Source organism: Ursus maritimus, unplaced genomic scaffold, assembly GCF_017311325.1.
Source record: "Ursus maritimus isolate PB19 unplaced genomic scaffold, ASM1731132v1 scaffold_35, whole genome shotgun sequence".
Taxonomy (NCBI): domain Eukaryota; kingdom Metazoa; phylum Chordata; class Mammalia; order Carnivora; family Ursidae; genus Ursus; species Ursus maritimus.
The window spans coordinates 22,617,229-22,638,753 of record NW_024426119.1 but is presented as its reverse complement, the minus strand read 5'-3'; the positions used below and the strand labels follow the sequence as shown (position 1 = coordinate 22,638,753).

The 21,525-nt window shown below is 47.8% G+C and overlaps 1 protein-coding gene across 1 annotated transcript in view; it reads right to left on the bottom strand.

Moving 5' to 3' along the window:
- Nucleotides 1-1,662: 1,662 nt before the first annotated feature.
- Nucleotides 1,663-21,525, bottom strand: part of TNFAIP8L3 (TNF alpha induced protein 8 like 3) — a 34,292-nt gene continuing 14,429 nt past the window's right edge. The window contains exon 2 of the mRNA XM_040620641.1: nt 1,663-3,144. Within this exon, the coding sequence (XP_040476575.1) occupies nt 2,582-3,144 (563 nt within the window). The 3' untranslated portion in view covers nt 1,663-2,581. The remainder of the gene's footprint in view (nt 3,145-21,525) is intronic.

The window sequence follows — 21,525 nt, the reverse complement described above, 5'->3', positions numbered from 1 at the left end:
CAAGCATTTTTTTTTTCAGCCAAAACAGCCTTTTAGGGCCACAGAGTGATGTGGGTAGAGTCCTTAGGATAAACCAATAATGCGATTCTTTTTTTTTGGTTCACTAGATTGTTATGTAAAGTGTTTGAAATATGTAAGCTTCTTAGCTGGCTGATGAAACTTGATAATCACTGGAGTTTAGATGCCAATGGTTATGTTTAAAATGTACACATGGGGTTGGGCTGGGCTATTTTTATAGGCGTATGGGTTACTTGTGCCCGGGTAGCCCAGCCCTTCCCTCCCCCCCCCACCCCAGCTACTGTTCAGAAGCTTGAGATGCATCCAACTGGCCATTCACCAGGGAGCCCCGTGGCTGCCTCAGTGGGGAGGTTTAAGGCAGCCGAACATATTTTGGTCTACCCTCTGCTTTTGCACTTGCTGAGACATGCTGGTGGAAGTGCTGGTCCTTCTCTGCCGAGAACAAGGAGGACCCAGTTTCCTTAGGACTCACAGGCTGTCAGGCACTGATGTGTGCGACCTGCGGAGTGGGGAGAACATGGGGATCCCGCCTTCTTCCCTGCTGTGTCGCAGATGGACGGAAGATAGTTCCATCCATTCCTGGTAGGTCTGAATTCTCCAGGTAGCTATTAGTGAAAAAAGGACCTGCTGCTTCTAGAACCATCTCTCAAACTAGAAAGGAGTCCTTAATCCAACGAGTACACCGAGGCAGGCATTGAAGACTCTATGTGAAAACTCAGCTATTGCTGGGCTGCTTGCTGCCTGGTGGGCGACCTGGAAGGAAGGAGCCTGTCACCTGCAGCTTCCGTTGCCAGAACGACCTCCCCAGGCCACAAGGGCACAGGGCATCAGTGTTCAGTCCTCAGGTCTTCGAGGAGGGGCTGGAGGCTGACCTACCTGTTCCTTATTCTCTCCCGGACATCCTTCCTATGAACTAATTTTTATTTTGTTTTTAAAAATGTGTCTCTTTGAGAGAGAGAGCGAAAGTGAGCATGAGCTGGGGGAAGGAGCAGATGGAGAAGCAGACACCCCACTGAGCAGGGAGCCCGACGTGGGGCTCGATCCCAGGACCCTGAGATCATGACCTGAGCTGAAGGCAGATGCTTAACAGACTGAGCCACCCAGGCGCCCCTCCTATGAACTACTTTTGAGTGTGGTAGCTGGAGAACTTAACTGTGGTTTGCACTGATGTTGACGTGAGGCTGTGTGGCCACTGGAGGCTCACAGGATGTCGTTTCACACCCTCCCACAAACCATCTTCTGAGGGGCTGAGCCATGGGCTGAGCTAATGTGGAATTTTGACATTATCCTCAGGTATAGAAGCAGAGTGGGATGGGAGGCGATGCAGGAAGAGCAAGTCTCCTAACAAGGTGCCTGCAGACAACATGAGAAGGCGGCAAATGCCCTGTCTTGATGTTTGTTGAGTTGGTAAGAATCTGTCAGAAGCCACAGCGTGAAAGCGAGGCTGGGAGCCGGTCAGAGGAGGCAGCCGTGTGTCCGGGAGCGAGCTGCCCATGCCCCCACCTCGTGTCCCCCCCACTACCCCCCGGGGGTCTGCATGCACAGCTCCTGATATCCCTGTCTGCCTTTCAGTCCCGTTGTTCCTAACGCCGTATCGAACTCCCAGGTGTTTTATTTTGGAATCACAACTCCAAAACCTCTTGTTTGACGGGTACTTTCAATTTATTGACAAACCAAAGAAACTAGCACAATGGGACTGTGAACGGCCAGGAGGGATGGATGGGGTTCGTTCTGCCCGCTCTCCCGCGCTGCTGGGATGAGCCCTCCCGCAGCTCATGGGCGGCGCCCCTCGGAGGGGGAGGCCGGGCCTGCAGGGGGCACCGTTCTCTGCCCCCCGTGTCGGGAGTGGGAAACTCCCCACCCCACCCCGCTGGGAAGACTCCCTCTGCAGGATCATAAACCTGCACCTGGCACCTAAAAAACACAACTCTCGGAAAACAGTTTTCTAATCTGCAGCTATGCTTCTTCATACCTTTGTATTCATTCTGAAACAGCACATGTAGAGACAGACCGTAAACCCGGCCCAGCAGACACTATTACTCGTTTCTTCTCTGCTACTGCAGTAGTCTGGATCCAGGTCGATCCCTCTCACACTCCAGAGAGAAAATATAAGACCTTACGTTAGAGTTTCAAAAGCGTGAACGTACGCGGCCTCATCTGAACCTCACAGCAGCCCTGGGAGGTAGGCAGGCGGGCATCGTGGTCCCAGGATCCCGAGGATGGCCGTACTGGTGAAGCTGGGAACCATGTCCTCCAACTCCTGGTCCAGGGCTCCGTCACGCCACGAGATGAAGCGAGCTCACCGCGATGGGCCCAGCAGACTTCCGCTGAGAAGAGATGAAATGTCCTTCGGGCTGGCAGACCAAGGTGACTGGAAGTGCAGAGCTCGTCAGTGGGCTCAGGGGGAAAACACACCTGAGTGAAATCCGGCCTCAACAGCAGACAGGTAACGAGGGCAGGACACGGGCATCTGGGACAAGGGTTTCCTGGTTTCTGGGCTCTAACCTGGACCACACCGGGCGCTGTGACTGGAGTCGGCAAAGTCCAGGAGGAGAGAAGGCATTCAGAGGACTTTCTCATCTAGCAATTTGTTGATTCCTTCGCACATTCTCTTGAGGTTGGGCCGACAGTCTCCATCCAGACTGTAAAGGGTGGCGAGGAACTCCACGTCGGCAAAGTGGTTGAAGACGTGGTTGATGCGCCCGTGGGTCCGGGGCGTCAGGTGTCGCTGCACCAGTTCATGCACCAGGTCCTTGCACTCGTGCAGGAGCTTGGAGAGCACGTTCCTGTCAAAGGTGTATTCCACCTCGTAGAAGCTGACGATGGTCATGGCGGTCTGGTTCAGCTTCTTCCTGAGCTTCTCCACGGTAACCACCTCCTCCTGGCTGAACTGGTTGTGCCGGTAGAGGATTCCGATTTTGATTGCCACCTTGATCAAGTCTTTCATGATCTTGTGGGCCTCCTTCTTGTTGTGGGTGTGCTCTTTGGTGACTTTGTAGAGCTCATCGAAGATCTCGCTGCTGGTGTCATCAATCAACATGTTCGCCACGGTTTTGCTGGCTATTTTGCTCAGGATCTTCTTCTGGGCTTGAAGGGCAAGGCTCTTGGAACTAAAAACATCAGGACCTATCGTGAGGCAAGACAGAAAAGTTATAGAAATAGAACCATTTATTACGTTTCTACAAGTGAAACACACTAATTTGAGCTTACGTTCCTAGAGCAACAATTCACGCCTTTCTAGCCCACAGCTCCCTCACCAGATGCCACCAAAACCTGGGACTGCTCCAGCGTCCTCTCCACATACCAGGCTTATGTACCCTCTTGGATCTTCTAAACTGCACTCTTCCTTCTCTGGAAGTGGCCGCCTCTTCTCCGGGCCACATCTCACCTTTATAGACCTCTTCCTGCATAAGGCTTTCCTGACCCTAGTAGCTCACAGGGAGCTCCACCATTCAGTTGTGCAAATTACTGCTTAATGACAAGCACGTAGCACGAACGCCAATGCCATTCCCAGGTGGACATGGGTAGCTGATCATGGCAGTCTTTTTGACTGAGCCTCAGAATCCATATTTTGAATCTAAGGTGTATTTTTCTTACGTTTCCTACCTTGGAAATTGATACGTGTCTTACAGTCACTGTTGCCGGGGGGCACTTGTGCTGTGGTTGTCATTATCTACACGCATGGGGATTTGCACAACAGGAGCTGGAGATTTGGGAGAAAAGTCAAGAGCACCCGAAGAAATACTGCCTCACCAAAGCTCTCAGTTGGCATAGAGAACAAAAGGGCACTGTGTGCGAAACACACGCATCGACAACTCCAAGTCAAAGATGCTTCAGACGAGTAGTACTCCAAATGTGAAGAAGTTCAGAACAACCAAAGTCAATTAATTTCTCTTATTTCCCACTTTATGAATGAACAAGAGTAATAGATGTTAAAAAAAAAACCACTACGTCTAAGTAAGTCCAAAAGGATCTTTCAATAAGTATAAAATTTCTAAGTAAAAAGAAAGCAGTCACTCATAATTTAATTGGCAGCACATGTTTCTTTCTTAAGAGCACATAAAATAGCATCTTACAATCGACGATGTCTTAGATTTGATGAAATAGTCCATGAAGTCGCCAATTAGCTAGAGCTGGCATTAGAAACCTACTGGCTGTCACTCTACAGTATGTATGTGTATTATTCTTCCAGAAGAGAGGCAGGTTGCCCGAGGACGGAGACAGTGTCTCCCACAGCCCCCAGCTCAGTTCTGGGCACAGGATGAAATGGTGTCTGCTAGGTAAAATACCAGAGAAACATTGCAGAAGAACAAAAAAGTAGTGAAATACAGTGCAAATTCATATTTAAAGAAATAGTTTTCCTTTGAGAACTGAAGACCCTTCTAGGATCCATAGAGACTATATCCAGTGCTCTGTGGCCACAGGGAAGTGACAGATGGGACAGGCAGAGTGGACACGTGGCCATACACACCAGGTTCTAGAGGCCTCGCCTGGCTGCCCCACCTCATGTTCCACGCAACCTGCCCACCCTGGACTCATTCGCCCAATGGACAGTGATTAACACCCGATGCTCAGGTCTCACCGACAGGCTCCATAAACACTCCCACACAATTCAAACAGGGCTCATAGGCACTTCCTCCGCCCACCTGCCTCCTCACGACGGGCCCCGCCTCGCTCCCTCAGCCCTAGGCCCTTCCAAGACAGTGGCTTCTGCTCTCAGGCTTCCAGCTACAGGCCCCGAGGGGCGCGGCCCGGACTGGGGCTGGTGTGGCAGGATCAGCAGCGGTAAAGCAGTCGGGGCCACGGGCGTCCTACAGCCCAGGGAGCGCGCTCTCTCTCAAGTCTGAAACCACGGAATCTTCAAGCAACTTCCCAGGCAAGTGACCCAGACTTGGGTGGGACGTTCCCTTCAGTCGAGGTGCAGAGGGAATCAACAGCATCTCTTGACTCTTCTTTACCATGAGCAGGCCCAGGCCGCCCGATTTATGCCCTCCCAGAGTTTGTAGCAAAACATGTTTCTGCCCCGTCTGACCATCTAGTATGGTCACCAGACTTCTGTGTGAATGACTTTTGTTCCCAAAACAACAACTTCGTTTTCCAAAGACAAATATTTGCACGTATGGGGATGCTCAGACGGCTGTGCCGTGGGCTTAGAAGGCAACCCCACGGAAGACTTTTGAGTAGGGGCCCTGCACTAGGATAGCTGTTTGCCTACTCAGGTATTCTGCTGACGGAACAATGGAATCGAGATGGATCCTTTCTAGAATATAAACAAAGGAGTCATTTCTTTGTAGATACAGCTCCTAAAAGCTGCCTGAGAATGAAGTACATTCAGAGGCGCTCTAGGAATGCAGCAAGCACGTGCCGACACAGAGGCAGCAGATCAGATACGCACGTGCCCACGGAATGTACGTTCTGTGAGAGTGGGGACCTGTGTCTAAGCCCTGCCGTGTGCCCGGTGCCTCACGCACTGGTGGCGCAGGGCAGGTGCTGGGGGGAGGAAGGGAGTGCTGGCTGGCTCTGCGCCAGGCGCTTCATGGTTTTTCACTCTGTTGGGTGAAGCTGGCATTTTTAATCAAGGCTTCCTTGCTAGTCTTTTCCCCTCCAGCAATCCCAACATTCTTGTCTCGACCAGTAGCTGTCACACCTTTTGCTCATATATTCCCATAAGAATTTTGAAGAACTACGCACCTCCCTGCACCCTTAACTTGACAGCAAGGGTAAATAGTTATAATTTGTGAATAGATATAATTTCTAGATATTATAAAGGGAGTATTTAAAAATTAGCCTGTTAAATCATTCTTTTAAATATGTCCAATATAACATAGCACTACAGTGATATAACACACCATTATTGTCCATTTTAAAATGATAGGAGCAAGCTCTTCTTTAACAATTAGAAATGTTAGGAATGCCTGGGTGGCTCAGTTGGTTAAACCTCTGCCGTTGGCTCGGGTCATGATCCCAGGGTTCTGGGGTCGAGTCCTGCGTCAGACTCCCTGCTCAGAGGGGAGTCTGCTTCTCCCTCTCCCTCTACCCACCCCCCACTTGTGTTCCCTCTCCCTCTTTCTCTCTCTCTCAAATAAATAAATCTTCAAAAAAATAAAAATCTTCAAAAAAAATTAGAAGAAATTGTTCTTTTCCCCCCTTGAAATTGTATCATGTATGATGACATCAGAGAATTTTAACTTAATATATTTTTATGCTTGAAAATGTTTTATTTGATCAATTCATCATAATTCTCTATAGCCAAAGGATGCATACAAATTGAAATTTAAATTAAAAGACGATTCCAGTGATCATAAATCTCCAAGCCTTAAAACATTTCTTCTAGAGTGAGTTATTTTATTTTGGGGTAGAATATAAAATACTAAAATGTTGATAAATACTAAACATAAAAAGTAAATTTTTACTGGAAATGCACCTCCAAATGAGATGTGTAGGGCTGGATTATGGCACCTTGATCAAAGAGGCACCACCAACACTGGGGCCTCGTTTCCTCCCTGTGTCTCATCAGGGAGGTTCTGCCCTGCAGGGTGATATATTTGTCCCAGTACGAGTCTTCAGGGTGAGAACTCTGACTTGTAAAACAGTGGCAAGGAGAGAGGTCCACCACGCTTTGACCTCACGTTGTTTCTCAGGCAGGAAAGCATAGAAAGAGTAGGTATTGAGGTGAGAGAGAAAGAGGAATTGGATCTATAAATCAATTCCCTCAAAATTGTCCTTGTCTGCACATCACATGGGAAGCCTCTGGACTCTCGGCGGTGTGCACACTGCATGGAATTCTCCTCCAGTGAGAGCAGCATGTTCCAAGAGATGACAAGAAGAGCTCCTTGAGGGTAAAGAGTTTCTTGACCAAATAAGTTGGGAAATCCTGGGTTAAGCAATTAGATTCTTTTCCTGTGAGACTTTAAAATACCCCTTTAATACATTAAGGTGTTTTGTCGACTCTCTGAGAGGGCTGGGTGTGGTAGGCAGAATAATCCCCCACCCCACCCCATAACCAAAGATGTCCGCATCTTAGTCCCGGGAACCTGTGAGTGTGACCCGGCAAAAGAGACTTTGCAGATGTGACTGAGTTAAGGATTTGGGGATGGAGAAATTACCCTGGATCATCCGGTGAGCCTGATACAATCACAAGGGTCTTTCAAAGTGAAGGAGGGGAGGCAGGAGAGAGTGGGCCGGATGTGATGGTGGAAGTAAAGGGTCAGAGTGATGTGATCGCTGGCTGTGAAGACGGAGGAGGGAGCCACCAGCCAAGGATGTGGCTGGCTTCTAGAAGCTGCAAAAGGGAAGGAAACACAACGTCCCCTAGGGCCTCCAGGAAAAATGCAGCCCTGGGGACACACTGAGTTGTTCGCCCTGTAAAACCCACTTAGGATTTCTGATCTCTAGAGCTGTAAGAGGATACATTTATGTTGTATTTGTGTTGTTTGAAGCCCCGATTTGCTTTGTTACGGTAGCAATAACTCAGGTGGACGGAAGTGATGTAGCATTTCCCAAGTTTGTCTGGTGAAGGAATCCTTTTTGTCTGTTGAGCAGAGCGATCAACTGCCCTGGTTTGCCAGGATTGAGGGGTTTCCCATATAGCTGACTTTCAGTGCCGGAACTAGATAAGCGACAGGCACGTTGGGACAAGTCGGTCACCCTATTCTCTGAAACCACCAGTGAGGCATACATCATTGAGTTAAAAATTGAAGAACAGAGAAGTGATACAAGTTCCAGAGGGCGGCCGAAAATCATACATACCCGCCTGTCATCTCAGCAGGTAAGCTGTACACTCACGTTGCCACATTTACCGATTTACCACCCCTCTCTATTTGCTTTCTGTAGTCAGCGTGACCCTTTTTTGTTCATTTTGGGCAAAGTTTTGTCCTTTGGTTGCTCTGCAGTTACTGAGCACTTCCTGTGAGTCTGGCTCTATATGAAGTGCTACGGGGGAAATCACCCAAAGTATCCATTTGGGTCCCACTCTGAATATGGTCCTGCAGGGACAGGAGACACAGACAAATGGAACAACATGCAGAAACATGCGAAATAGCCCCAAACGGCCTGAGTGAGAACAGCTGGGGACAGCTAATGGCAGACTTGAATGTGGATAGATGGGGATGGCCACCATGTTACAAAGTGGTTTCTACAGTCAAAGATACAGGCCAGTAATTTCCCCCTGATCGCAAAGGCTTCGGGTGATTTTCCTGCTAAGTTTTCAGCCATGTCTACTGTATAAGAATGTGTTATTTACCTATAAGGGGATTTAGGGTACAGGCTTCCAGGGTGACGGCTCAGGAGGGTCACGGGTATAGCGTCTCTGAAGCCTGAAATATGAAGAGCCTACAGCAGAGGAGCCCATGTGCTATGAATCATCAAAATCACCAAGAAAGCTTTAAGAAAAATAGCAACAAACAAGTAGATTCTCCCAGTCTACCCCAGACTGCCAGGATGAAAATCTGCAGGAAAGGGCTGGTAATCCCAAACTCCCTAGGTGGCTCTGACATGCTGCCTGTAAGACCCACCGATCAGGACATGCCCCAGCATGGACCCGACCGAACACTAGTCCCGCTGGGTGCCCTGGGAGAGAAGGGTCTGTGGTCACTTACAACGAGCTTGTGGATGACCACAGATTATGGTTGGCTCTTGGGGATTTGCCAAAGCTTATTAAAGGCTTTGAGAAGTCCCACAGTAAAGATACCTGTGTAGTTTTGTTTAGTCTACCCACTTCTCAAACTTACTGAACCTTACAAAATTTGTACACACACACAATCACCTTGTGGTAAATATTACGAGAAATGCTGGGATAGGATTGGGAGAAATAAAATCAAGATACTCTGGTCAACTTTGACAACTCCCAGGGATTTGCTGGGCAGGGGTGAGGAGAACCAATGTCTCCAACATGTGTGCATGATTAAAGGGAGGGCGTGTATCATGAGGGAGAGCCAGAGGGGCGGTCCTATTCAGAAGACTTCTGCACAGAGAAATCTTGGGCCTGCTTCCTTTCATCCATTCTTCTCTCTCACCCTTCTGCAGGGGCCTATGTGGGTGATATTTCAGGGAACAACACTGCTGGCTGAAAGGAAGAACACGAGTCTTGGGAGCCAAGATCAGGAGTGGACTTAGATATTTGGGGAAACAGGCCTAACCGGTAGACACATATTTGTTTTGGGAAAACACCAAGAGATCCAGGTTGGGTCTTGGCGAAAACCGTCCCCTTATTGCTGTGGACAAGCCTTCGGAAGGTTGTTCTGGCCAGGGATAATTCTCTTAACCGTCTTTGTACAAAAGTTCCCGTTCCCCAGCCACGAAAGCTAAAGAGTTGTTTACGGCACCTCAGAATATCTGAGAATGGAGACAAAAATGTGATTATGCAGCTACCATAGAGCTCCCCTGGCCAGTACCATGAGACAAGATGGAGGACGCTGTGAAATTGATCACTGTAGCATAAACAGGGGCTTCCTTGCACCAAGATTGATGGAGAAGCTCAAGTGAGAGCCATGTGGGGTCAGTGCTCTGAGAATAAGCCCTCTTAGAATATGTACAAGGAAAAGAAAAGTACCAGAGTTACGCTGGGAGATTGGCGTGACAATGGTAGCCAACTAGTTTGGAGAAAGCAAAAAATAATTTAAGTGGGTCCCTCGTTAAATGGGAAAGGGCTGGGGCTGGCCTGAGTTGATGCTTCTATAAATGTTCAGCTGTAGCACGAGTGACGTTTCCACATCTCTAGACAACACTAAGCTCTCCCAGGCGGTGAAAGGCCAAACTGGTGGCGATACACAGCAGGAAGATCTTACGGAGCCGGGTGAGCGGGCAGAAACGAGGCAGACGCGCTCCAGTGCGGTAAGAGCAGGTCGTTCACTTGGGGCAGAATAAAGCATATGCTGGTTATGAGGGGCGAAGAGCATTGAGCATCCGCCCAGGATGTGCTGAGGTCCAGAGGGGCTGGGGGACAGACTGCACCCTTCTCTTCATACTCTCGGGACTTCTCTGCTGCCAGTTAAGGGGTGCGTGGGAAACGTGAACACGAGTGTGGATAGCTGCGTCAAAATGATATAATCGGAAATGATCTGTTTAATCACAGCCAGTGCTACACACAGGCTCGCGTCACTTCTGTAAACAGCCTAAGATGATGATGGCAAGGGAGAGAGTCAGCTGAAAGTGGGAAGTAGAAGTTAGGAGTGGAGACGGAACCCGGAGCAAAACAATGTGTGCAGCTTAAATAAGCACCATCTGTCAAAGCAGGAGACCCAGCGTCCGAGGAACGTGGGAGGGGCAAGACCCCGAGCAGAGGGCGGTTAGTGGCAGTCCAAATTTCTGGCCCTCAATCACTTACATGTAACTGTTGGGGAAAAAGTGCAAGCAAGCCTCCTTCAGATGCAGCAGCCTCAGAAACTACTGGAATTTTTATGATGAGCACCTGTCTCTCTGTTCACCTGCACATGCACCTAGAAAAGCTGAGGGACTGGTCATGTCCCTCAGGCTCCCTCCTTCACTACTGATAAGGGGCCAGGAGCCAGTGGGGAGAGCGACACCCTCTCCCCTCCCTGCCTGCTTCCTTGTCTGTTCTCTGTGTGAACGATGAGGAAGGGGTTGGCTTTGGGGGCCAGTGGTCTGCAGGATGGGATATCCATGACAATGACAAAACACCTTCTAGAGAAGACACGGCCTCTGCTTCAGTTCTTGGTTGTCCCTATGTAGCTATGGGGACAGACTATTAAGCAACCTTAAGTAGTGTTTTGAAATGCGAACCCAACAGAGTTATGGTTTCCAGGAAGACTACTAACTGAGTTGTTGCATCTCCAGTGGAGTCAAACTAGAAACACCGTCCTTCCCTTGTAGAAAGCTGTGGCTTGTATAATCCTGGAATATTAAAAACATGGCACTGGAGGAGGTACAATGAAAGGGGACCGTTGAGGGATGGTGGGGTCTTTGAGTTAGGGACAAGCAAACACCTGGATCCTCCCCTCTCTCCACAGAGAAATGATCAAAGCTTAGAAGCCCATGGAAAAAAGGCTTTGTTGGGCTAGTCCCTTTCATACTTGAATGAGATGGCATTTTTGAGGCTTAGAAAAGATATTTTTGGAAATTTTAAAAGGCATCACAGTAGAACTTGGATGGCCTGGGAGGGTTAGGAATGCACTTTTCTGACTGTAGGTCAGTCCAGCACACCCTTAAGCCTTCTTCCAGGCTGGGCCTCCCCTACCCTTTCCAAGAGAGCCACTGCCTTGAGTGCTTATCCCCTGGGCTCACCTCTGCAGCTGAGACCTGAGGTCCCCTTAATTTCCACTTCTGCAGTAAGAAGCAAGCAACTTGTGGGTCCTACAGGTGGGGTCGCCATGACGTGCTGGGCAGCAGCCTCTGCTGGGTAACACTCCACGGTGTGCAAAATGAAAATACTAGAACCTTTGTTCCTGTCTCCTTGTTTTCTTAGGAGAGAAGTTAAGCTTTCCTAACACTGAACATGCAGGCTGACCGGGGGACCCACTGGTGTGTAGCATTCTAGGGGAAGTGCGGAAAGTCCCCCACTCAGGGTTTGGGGGTATGTAGTGTATCCCTCACTTGTTTATCCCCTTTCAAAAGTTTTGATTTATTTCAGCATTTGTTTATGTGTGCTTGGTTAGACAGACTCAGTGATTACATTACTTAGTTTTAACTAAACCCTCACAAAACGCACCAATGATTTCAGAAGATTCCTGCAAGCAACAAAACTGAGGACTGAAGACAATGCACTCGTCATGCCAGCATAAGTGGACAGCAAGGACACGCAGAGCTGGCGCTCCTCCTCCTCATCCTAAGAGCTTTTCCGCAGCCAAATTATAAGGTAAAAGTAATGATCTAATCAGATCTGACAAGAAATGGGCCATAAAATTTTCAGAAATTCTAATAAGAGGATTTGAAACACTTTTACGTGCCTTGAGATATTCCCCCAAGGTAGCAGGAAGCCACGGCGATTAGTGAGACAGTAAAATGCGCTGTGATTTTGATTTCAGCTTGTCCTATGGGGAGGGGCACTCAGGAACAGCACTGATGACTTGCGGTGGGGGGGGCAGGGATGAGTCCAGGATGACGATGAGTGCTTCGGTTAAGTGGAAGGAGGAAGGACCGAGTTGCCAGACAAGCAAATGCAGAGGAGGGGGTGTCGCACTGATCAGTCGTTCCCCCTCCAGCTCGGGCTTGGTTGGAAATCTTGCCTTTGGCCCAGACCTGGAAGCAGGCACAGAGTTTGGGCGTTGCCCTTGGTGGCTTAACCGACTGAGCCAGCCAGGCGCCCCCAGCATTTGATCATCTTTAAGGAGAAGACCAAGTATTTTTTTCATTTCAAAAAATTCCTGGGCCTTAAACTAACTTATTGTTCCAAGTAAGGTGAAGAGAGACTGGCAGGGTCACCTGTAAGGAAGACCTACCAGCTCATTATCTCATTTTGTCTGAGACCCCTCCAATCAACCCACCCAACAGCACTGAGCAGCTAGGTTAATTAATAATCATGTCACAGATACTATTAACTACTGAGCACAGATTATGTTCCTGGGGTGGTGGACAGTATGTATTTGATCTTTGCAAGAGTCTTCAGAAGAGGGCTGGGGAGTCTCATTTTACAGATGAGGAATCCGAGCCACAGCAGATTTAAGTAATTCACCCAAAGCTATGGGGCTGGTAAGCAGCAGAACTGCAGTTGGGCCCAAGCTCAGATCAACTCCAGACAAAGCCTGCAATCTTTGCCTTCTGGCATCTGCTTTCAGAAAACCATCCTGGGCTCCCTAATGTCTGTGATTTCTCACTTATTTGAGACATTAAATAGGCTTCAGTTTAAATCCCCATCTAGCAAGGAGATTTACATGTCATCATTTTTTTTTAAATACAAAAAAAGCCATTCTTATTATGTGAGAGAACAATACCACATATTCATCGAAACCTGAAGATAGATGCCGCTTTCATTTTTAGAGGGAATTCTCTATGTTTCCACAGAGTTCCATGTTGATTTTGTTTCTCCTATTGATTTATCGCCAGCTCTGAAAAGTGAATGAGTGACGATTTCACTTACCAGAGCTAACTGAGGCAGAGACGTGTGAAGTCACTGGGGGCTGAATCATCTCCAACCCCACAGGTTAATTTTGGAGAGCTGAGAGATATTTTTGTCTTACTGCAGTAGAAGACCAACCATCACCACACGCAACGTCTACTTGCACGAGTTCTTGAAACCAAGCTTAGTCATCCCCTCCCCCACTCTCCCTCGCATCTAATAAGTAAGTGGTGTCACGTTCAGGCACAGTGATAGAGTCCACTTCCCTAGTGCTTTACGCACACAACTCGTCACACCCTTGTGACCACTCTGTGAGCACGCACTAATCTGCATCATCCTCACCAGCATCAACGGCAGCAGCCGTGGCATTTTACGTCTTAGGTCCGAGGAACCCAGGGCAGAGAGATTAAACAGCTCGTGGGAAGCCCCCATTCAGGAAGCAGCCGGGCTGGGTTCGCACCTGGAAGACGGCCCGAGCTTCAACCCACCGTACTAAACTGCCATTCGTGCGTGGCCAACAGCAATCAGTTCAAATGTTTTTTGAATTACTGCCGACTTGGAAAGGGACATTTTTTTTTATCTCAGAAAAATTAATTTTTAAAAACCATGACACATTTCAAGTATGTAGATAGAACAGAAGTTAATCTAACAAACTCTACTCGTTTAGCCACTGCCCAGATGCGATAAATCTCAATATTTCATCCTCGGAGACCGAGCGAGGTAAAAAGCCCTCTTCGTTTTCTGCTCCCTCTTTCCCCCTTTTATCTCCCCAGAGCTCATCGCACTCCAGAAGCTGATGCGTCCTTGTCTCCTCCACGTTTTTATAGTTTTGCCTCACAAGTAAGCATGCATCACCGGTATATTGTTTAGAGTGTTTTTAAACTTCAGATAAGGGTGCCGTACTACACATTTTTCTGCAACTCTTCATTCAATATCATGCTTTCAAGATTTATCGAATTTCATCATGTGGTTGCTTATGTGAATTACGCTGTCCCCGTGTTTCCTGATGATGGACACCAAGTTCTTTCCCCTTTCTGCAAGCAGTCAAGTCCACAGACCTGTCTCTCTGTGCGCACACACAACAGTCTCCTGGGTTCTGCGTCTAGAACGTGACTGCCGGCGCCTGTGCCGGAGGCTGCCGGTGGCTTCCCAGCAAGACAGCGCTCATTTTCACTCTCAGCAGCAGCCCATGAGCCTGCAGTTCCATTCGCTCATCAACACTTCACATAGCCCACCTTCTAATTTTCTTACAATCTGATAGGTACAAAATAGTATCTTGTTTTAATATATCTTTCTTGCTAGGGAAATTTAATGTATTTTTGTATATTTTGAGCATTCGGGTCTTTCCTCTGTGAATTATTCATAGAATTTACAAATCCCCCACCCCGCACTGGATTGTACGTCTTTTTCTGGCTAATTTCTAGGGGCTTTTTTTTTTTTTTAAGATTTATTTATTTGAGAGAGACAGAGAGAGCGAGCTAGCACAAGCAGGGGGAGAAGCAGAGGGAGAGAGACAAGCAGCAGACTCCCTGCTGAGCAGGGAGCCCAACAGGGGGCTCCATCCCAGGACCCTCAGATCATGATCTAAACTGAAGGCAGATGCTCAACTGACTGAGCCACCCAGGCGCCCCTGCAGGCGCTCTTGATACGCTATGGATTCTAGTCCTCTGCTGATCACACGAGTTGCAACTATCTCCTTCCAGTCTGTAGCATTACCTTTTCACTTTATTTGTGGTGTCTTTAGTCATAGAGAAGTAAAAATTTTTAACACAAATTTATCAATATTTTCCTTTATTAGTGGGTTTTGTATCTAAATTTTAAGAAAACCTTTCCTGCCATGAGGTGAGTCTCATATATTTTCCAGAAGTTTTAAGGTTTTGCTTCCCACATGTAGGTCATTAATCCATTTGGGATTTATTTGTGCATATTGCATGAGGTACTTTTTGTCCTCACAATTTATTCAATGTATTGACTAGTTCAACCCTGTCCCACTGACCTGTTAGGCCACCTTTTTCTTATCAAATTTCCAAATCGCACAGGTCCGCATCTTTTACTCTGTTCTACTGAACTATTTCAGTACTGGCACCACACTGTATTAACTATAGGCCATAGGGAAGGTCCCCCCCCACCACCATTTTATTCTTTCTAGAAATTGTCTTGACTGGGGCACCTGCATAGCTCAGTCGGTTAAGCGTCTGCCTTCGGCTCAGGTCATGATATCAGGGTCCTGGGATCAAGCCCCGCATGGGCTCCCTGCTCAGCGGACAGCCTGCTTCTCCCTTTCCCATTCCCCCGGCTTGTGCTCTATCTCTGTTGCTATCTCTGTCTCCCTCTCTCTCAAATAAATAAATAAATAAATAAATAAATAAATAAATAAAATCTTTAAAAAAAAATATCTTGGGGCACCTGGGCGGCACAGTCGTTAAGCCTCTGCCTTCGGCTCAGGGTGTGATCCCGGCATTCTGGGATCGAGCCCCACATCAGGCTTCTCCACTAGGAGCCTGCTTCTTCCTCTCTCACTCCCCCTGCTTGTGTTCCCTCTCTTGCTGGCTGTCTCTGTCAAAAATAAATAAAATCTTAAAAAAAAAATATCCTGACAGTTCTTGCCTTTACCCTTCCATATGAATTTTAGGATCTTTTGACCAAATGCCACGAACACCCTGTATGAATCTATAGAGCAAACAGATATCTTTATGATATCAAGCCTCTCATCCACTAACATGATGTATGTCTCCACTTAGTCAGATCTTCTGTGTCCTTCGGTGATGCTTTAAGAGTTATTTGCATGAAACTCTTCCATATCTTTCATTAGATTTACTTCTAGGTACCATATAGTTTCGGTTGCTACTGCAAGTATAATTTTTTTCTATTACAGTTTCTAAATGGTTATTAGTGATATATAGGAACCCAACTGATTCCTGTATATTTATCTCCAATTGAGAAATTTTGCTGAGTTCTGTAATTAGTTCTAATTGATTTTATGTAGCATCTCTCAGATTTTTTTATATGGACAACTACATTGCCTGCACAAAATGATTTTCTTCTACCTCCCATTTCTTTTTCTTGCCTTGCTGCACTGGTGGGAGCCTCCAGGGCAATGCTGAATCATAAGGGGTGCTATTTGGCATCCCTGTCTTGTTCCCAACTAACAGAATTGCCTCTAAAATCCTCCCTGCCACTCCCCCCACCCCCTGCCTTGGCCACATATGATCTCTGCTGTGGGTTTTTGCTGGATACCACTTATCAAGTTAAACAATATTCCGTCTGTTCTTGTTTTGCTAATAAGGCTTTGTTTGAAGGTAGAAATATGTATCTAATTTTATCAGACACCTTCTTTGTACCTGTTGAGATCACCATATGGTTTATCCCTTTTAATATGTGAATTTAACCAATTATCAAATGACTTTCTGATTTAGATCATCATTGCTTTCCCACAATAAGCCCCACTTCATCATCATGTATATTACATATGTAGATTGTATATATTATAGTGTATAAGTATGTATGCAATATACATGCCTATAATATACTGAGGGATTCCATAGTATCGTATTTAGCATTTTGCAACTATGCTCAAAGGTGAGATTGGCCTTTAACGTTTTCCTAGTACATTCCCTGTCTGATTTTCATGTTCGAGTAACCTAGCCTCATGAAATGGATTGTGTAGCCTTCTTGTTTTTTAAAGGTTTAGTAAAACTCACCCATAAAGCCACTTGTGACAAGTGTTGTGTTTTGAGACTGGGGATGAGCGGAGAATCAATTTCTTTAATGTTTATTCATGTGTAGAAGAGCAATAATCCCCTAAAATCAACACATACTTATGATTTTTTTGACAACTGTTTTAAGCTCTCTAGATTTTTCTTTTTTTTCCCTAGAGCACCCACAAAGTAGGTAGCCACTGTGAATGATAGATCACTCTCGAATAAAGAGGTAAGCACCATCCACTGGTGTAATTTTCAATGCTATTCTCCGTGTTTTATCTTAAGAGGGGAAACCAAGTATCTATTTCTCAAAATATTTTCTTTAACAATTTCATTACAAAAAAATGATTAAGGAGTACTGAGAAAAGTCAGAAAAGATGCATAAAGGAAGAAAATGAGTCCCCCACAAGCCCACCAAGCATCACAGTTACCATGTATGTATTCTACCAAACACTCTCCCAGGCATATGCACTTCCACATTCACAGACACATGAGCGAAGAACACCATATTCTAATCTACGGAAAGTAACAAATAAGCCAGCAGCAGGCTGCGTGATGGGGGAAAGGGTGTCCAAAGTTGTCTACTGGCACATAGCAGGATTCCCTTCTACTGCCCCTTCCTAAGCCAGGAGGTGGCAGGAGACACTGAGGAGGAGCCCCATACGCAGACCCCCTGGCTCTGTCCACCACATCCCAGCCCACCCATCAGACACCTGCTCGTTGGATGTTAGAGGACATGCTGAAATCAGATGCCAAAGGGCAGCTCATCCCTTCACATGGATGGCTGAGACAGGCAGGTGACAAGCAAGCAGTACCAGAAATTCAGTCTGCTCTCCCTGGGGCAGGTGCCCTGAGCCTGGCTGCCCCGGCCCTCTGTGCCCACAGCGGAATCTCGTGGACCCCTGCCTAGGTGGCAGAGGAACAGCGATGCTTTCCTCTGTCCTTGAGCCCCGGGCCACACGTCCTTCCCGGAAGGAAGGACCTGCCTCCAAGTCTAGCATAGCCCTTTCCCGTGCTGTACTGGGATCGGCACTTAGTTATTCCAGGACTGATGCTCGGAGGACTTGTGTACCCTCACGACGAGGACAGCGTCTGCCATGTACAAGTTGTTCGATAAACGTCTGTAAATGAGTAACTGGACGAATGATGTAGAGTGCTCCTTCTCATGCTTTGAGGCCCAGATTCTGTTCGGGATACATGCTGGCACGACGTGCTTACGCATGAAGCACCTGCTGAGCTCAGCACGAGGTCCGTGCCCTGCCTCTCCCCAGGGGGCACCTGCGTGGCCCAGCGGGGTTCCGCCTGTCTGCACCCCTATAGGCAGCAGCATCCCCGGGGATGCCAGCTGTGCCACCCACCACGCCCTCCGTGCTCAATTCCAGCAGGAGCCCTCTCTCCATGGCAGCAGCACCCACCCTCCTGCCGCCCCCGGAGCCGCCCCATTCACGTCCCTTCACACTCACCAGCTATTTTAACACTCAGGAGCTGCTGGGGATCAGAATAGCACAGGCCGCGTCTGTCTCTCTGGGCGATCCCCTCTCTCTGCTGGCGGCTCCCAAACCGTTCGCTGCGGCAGGTGCTGGAAACCCAGGCTCAGGCCAGCAGACTGCTAGCAAGGACACCGGTAGATGCCACCTCAGAGCCATGGGAGCATGCCAACTTGGTAATATGGGAAATTAGTAAACAGACTGATGTAATAAAAATGTCAGTCTTTGGAATGCTTCAGTTTTTGGAGTGTAGATATAAAACCTAAACGTTAAAAAAAAATCAGGCAATAAAATGGAACACATTCCAGTCTATACTGGAAAAAAAAATAAACAAAATATGGCCTGAGATAGTGGGCATGTAAGCCTAAAGGAATGAAGCTCTTGGAAGGTGCTGTGATTAGATTAATACAGCTTAGTGAGTTTAAAATAAATAAATAAATAAACAAACAGAAGCTGTACTAGAGAGGTCGGAACACATGAGGGAGAAGAAACCAGAAGGTACTTCTGGATGGGAGATGACTTGGCAGACAGCACCGTGCCTTGCTCAATGTTCTACTTAATTTTTTTTTTTTAGTGAAATATAAATTTTGTACAATGACATTTTTGGATTTCAGTCAATTTGGAAGTAGAACAACAGGAAAGGGGCACATGTAATATATCACTTATAATACCCCTTACATATATTCGTGTAGTAATTGGTTATTTTTGTCCACGGGTTTGACATCTACGGCATGAATCAGGCCACGTTTTGGAAATTCACTGGTGCCATGGTCATTTCTGGCCCAGGGGAATGACGGTGTTGGGGAATGGAGTTTGCAGGTGGAAGGTGCGATGGCAGATCTCTCATTCACCTGCGAGGTCTCTGAGGGTGGACTCCTGAGCTCGGCTGGGACCCCTCCTCAGACAGAACCCCTGTGAGCCAAGAGGGTCCCACTCACATCCCTCAGGAACCAAACACGCCGTGGAGGCTCGTGTTCCTGGAAGTTACACATTAATGTGTCTTTCTCTGAGACTTCCTTTCTAAATTAAACTTTCTTCATACTTGTCCCAAGGCAGGAAATGTCTCTAAATTATTTATACATCATGGTAATAGAAGGAAGCACCACCAGAAGGTTTCACCATTTCAAACCAAGTCATCTGGTGTGGTCACCCCAAGATGTGATACTGGCTGTCCTGTGGAGTCAGGATGCCAGAACTGTGGCCATGCAGTCACCCCCCACATACAGGGGATGCGGTTCCTGTGCCCAGCAGGGGGTGGAGGACAGAGCTCCGCCCAGGCTGCCCCTGCTCCCTGCCCCGAGTGGGCTCACTGCATATCATGGGCCCAAGTCTTTACCTTCCTGGGTTCTTGGTCTGTTCAATAGGGGAGCTGGAGTAGATGATTCTGCTAATGTTATATTAACTTTAGAATCAGAAATTGAGTTTTTAAGTCCATATAAGAACAGCACCAGGCATACATGAGATACAAACTGGTATCCATAGGATGGTATCAGGCTTCCTTCTCTCACACTGGTTCCCCTCCATCCACCAAGCTCTCTCCCAGCTCTGCAACTGCCCATTTCAGCAATGGAAGGCCTCCTCTCTTCCCTCCTTGAAAAACCTGGGGCACTGACCTTAGAGCCTCCAGCTTTCCTTTTCTGTGGCTTCCCTCCAAAATGCCCCCTCCATCAATTTCCTGGGGCCCTTGCCTCCTCCATCAGACCACAACCTGGGCTCACCATAGAGCAGGCGGTCAGCAGACTCTCCCCAAGGCCTCCCCCAGTGCTGGCCTCAGCGCCCACAGACCAAGCCGCAGACTGCCAGCCTCAGCAGGCTGCCCTGTGCTGACACGGCTGCCGAGGGGAGCTGTGCCCAGACCCCCAGGACCAGTTCTTCCTGCGAGGCCTCACATCCCTGTCATCCCACCTTTCTGCCCAAACAGAAAGTGGCTCATCCTTGCCCAGTCCCACATGCTCTACTCTATGCATCTTCTACTGGGGTGCAAACATGCCCTGCTGCTCTCCCTTCCACCCCTCCCGTGAACACTCCTTCTATCCAGAACACCCCCCACCCCCCAGGGCCTACTTAAGGACCTCCCATCTGGCTGCACTGGTTTGTCCATTGCAAATTCCAAGAGCGGGGGGACCTGCACTGCTGGGTCTACAGTGGTGTCTCTGGCACATAGTAGGAGCTCAAATAAATTTAAACCTCAAAAAACCAGTAGTGACTGGTCAGTCCAGGAAGCCACGTTGCCGGAGGAGAGACAAGGACAGACTCTATCACGGAATGCCAGCTTGCTGAGCCGAGATCTATCTTCTGTTCCCCTCTCCAGCTTCATCCTCTACAGACTCTGAGCTCCTGACTGCCGGCCACACCCAGGTCCCCCCTGTCCCAGGCTCCAGCATTCTCGGGTCCTCTCAGTGCCTCTGCACATCCTGTTCCCTGGCGCTTGGACATCTGCGCCTCCCTCACCCCCCTCTCTCCCGATTCCTATGCGACCTGCCAGGCTCCACGAAGGACTTCTGACCTTTGAGCACCTGTCCCTGCAATCACACTTCCCTCTAGTATACTCATCACAGTGCAGAGCCGTCACACGCCAGCTGGAGGAGTGACTTCACGTACCACCCGTCTGTGAACCGCCGGGGGGTGGGGACCATGACGTATTCATTTCAACGGCTCCAGCCAGGGATCGAAACGCAGAGACTGTTCATTGTGTGAACGAATGGCTATCAGTCTTGACATTTTACTGAAATGTCTTTACACTCCCGTCGGGAGCAATAACGATAATCAGAACAAGCGTGGCCCTGGGGACTGAAGCCTGCATCCTCCGGCCGGTCACCCTCACTGCGCCTCGTTCCCACCTGGGCATGGTTGCCAGGACATCACTCCTTGGGCCCACCAGTCGCATTTCCTTTTTATTATTTTAGAAATCTATTTTCTAAGTGATACGGGTACATCATTTTAGAAGTCAAGTCATTCTAGGGCTTATCCAAAACGCAGCATCCTCTGGCCCACTTGATGCTGGCTTTTCATGGCAAATGCTCCAAACCCTTATAGCTGTTCCAAATAATAATTACCTCCTTATATTTAAATTACATGCTTATACTATTAGTCCTCAACTTTATTTGCTTTTAACTTCCGATTATGGAGGGTGAAAAATTAGCTCTCTTCCCGTTCATTTCTCCTGCCACCTTCCCATTTAGTTCTGGTTTATAACATTTGGTTAAATCAAACTTCAGTGATTTACATTACCATGACTTGGACGCCACTCGTAGCTGACTCATGCATGTTCTATCACTTTCGTGACTGCATTTCCTTTCTTATTCAT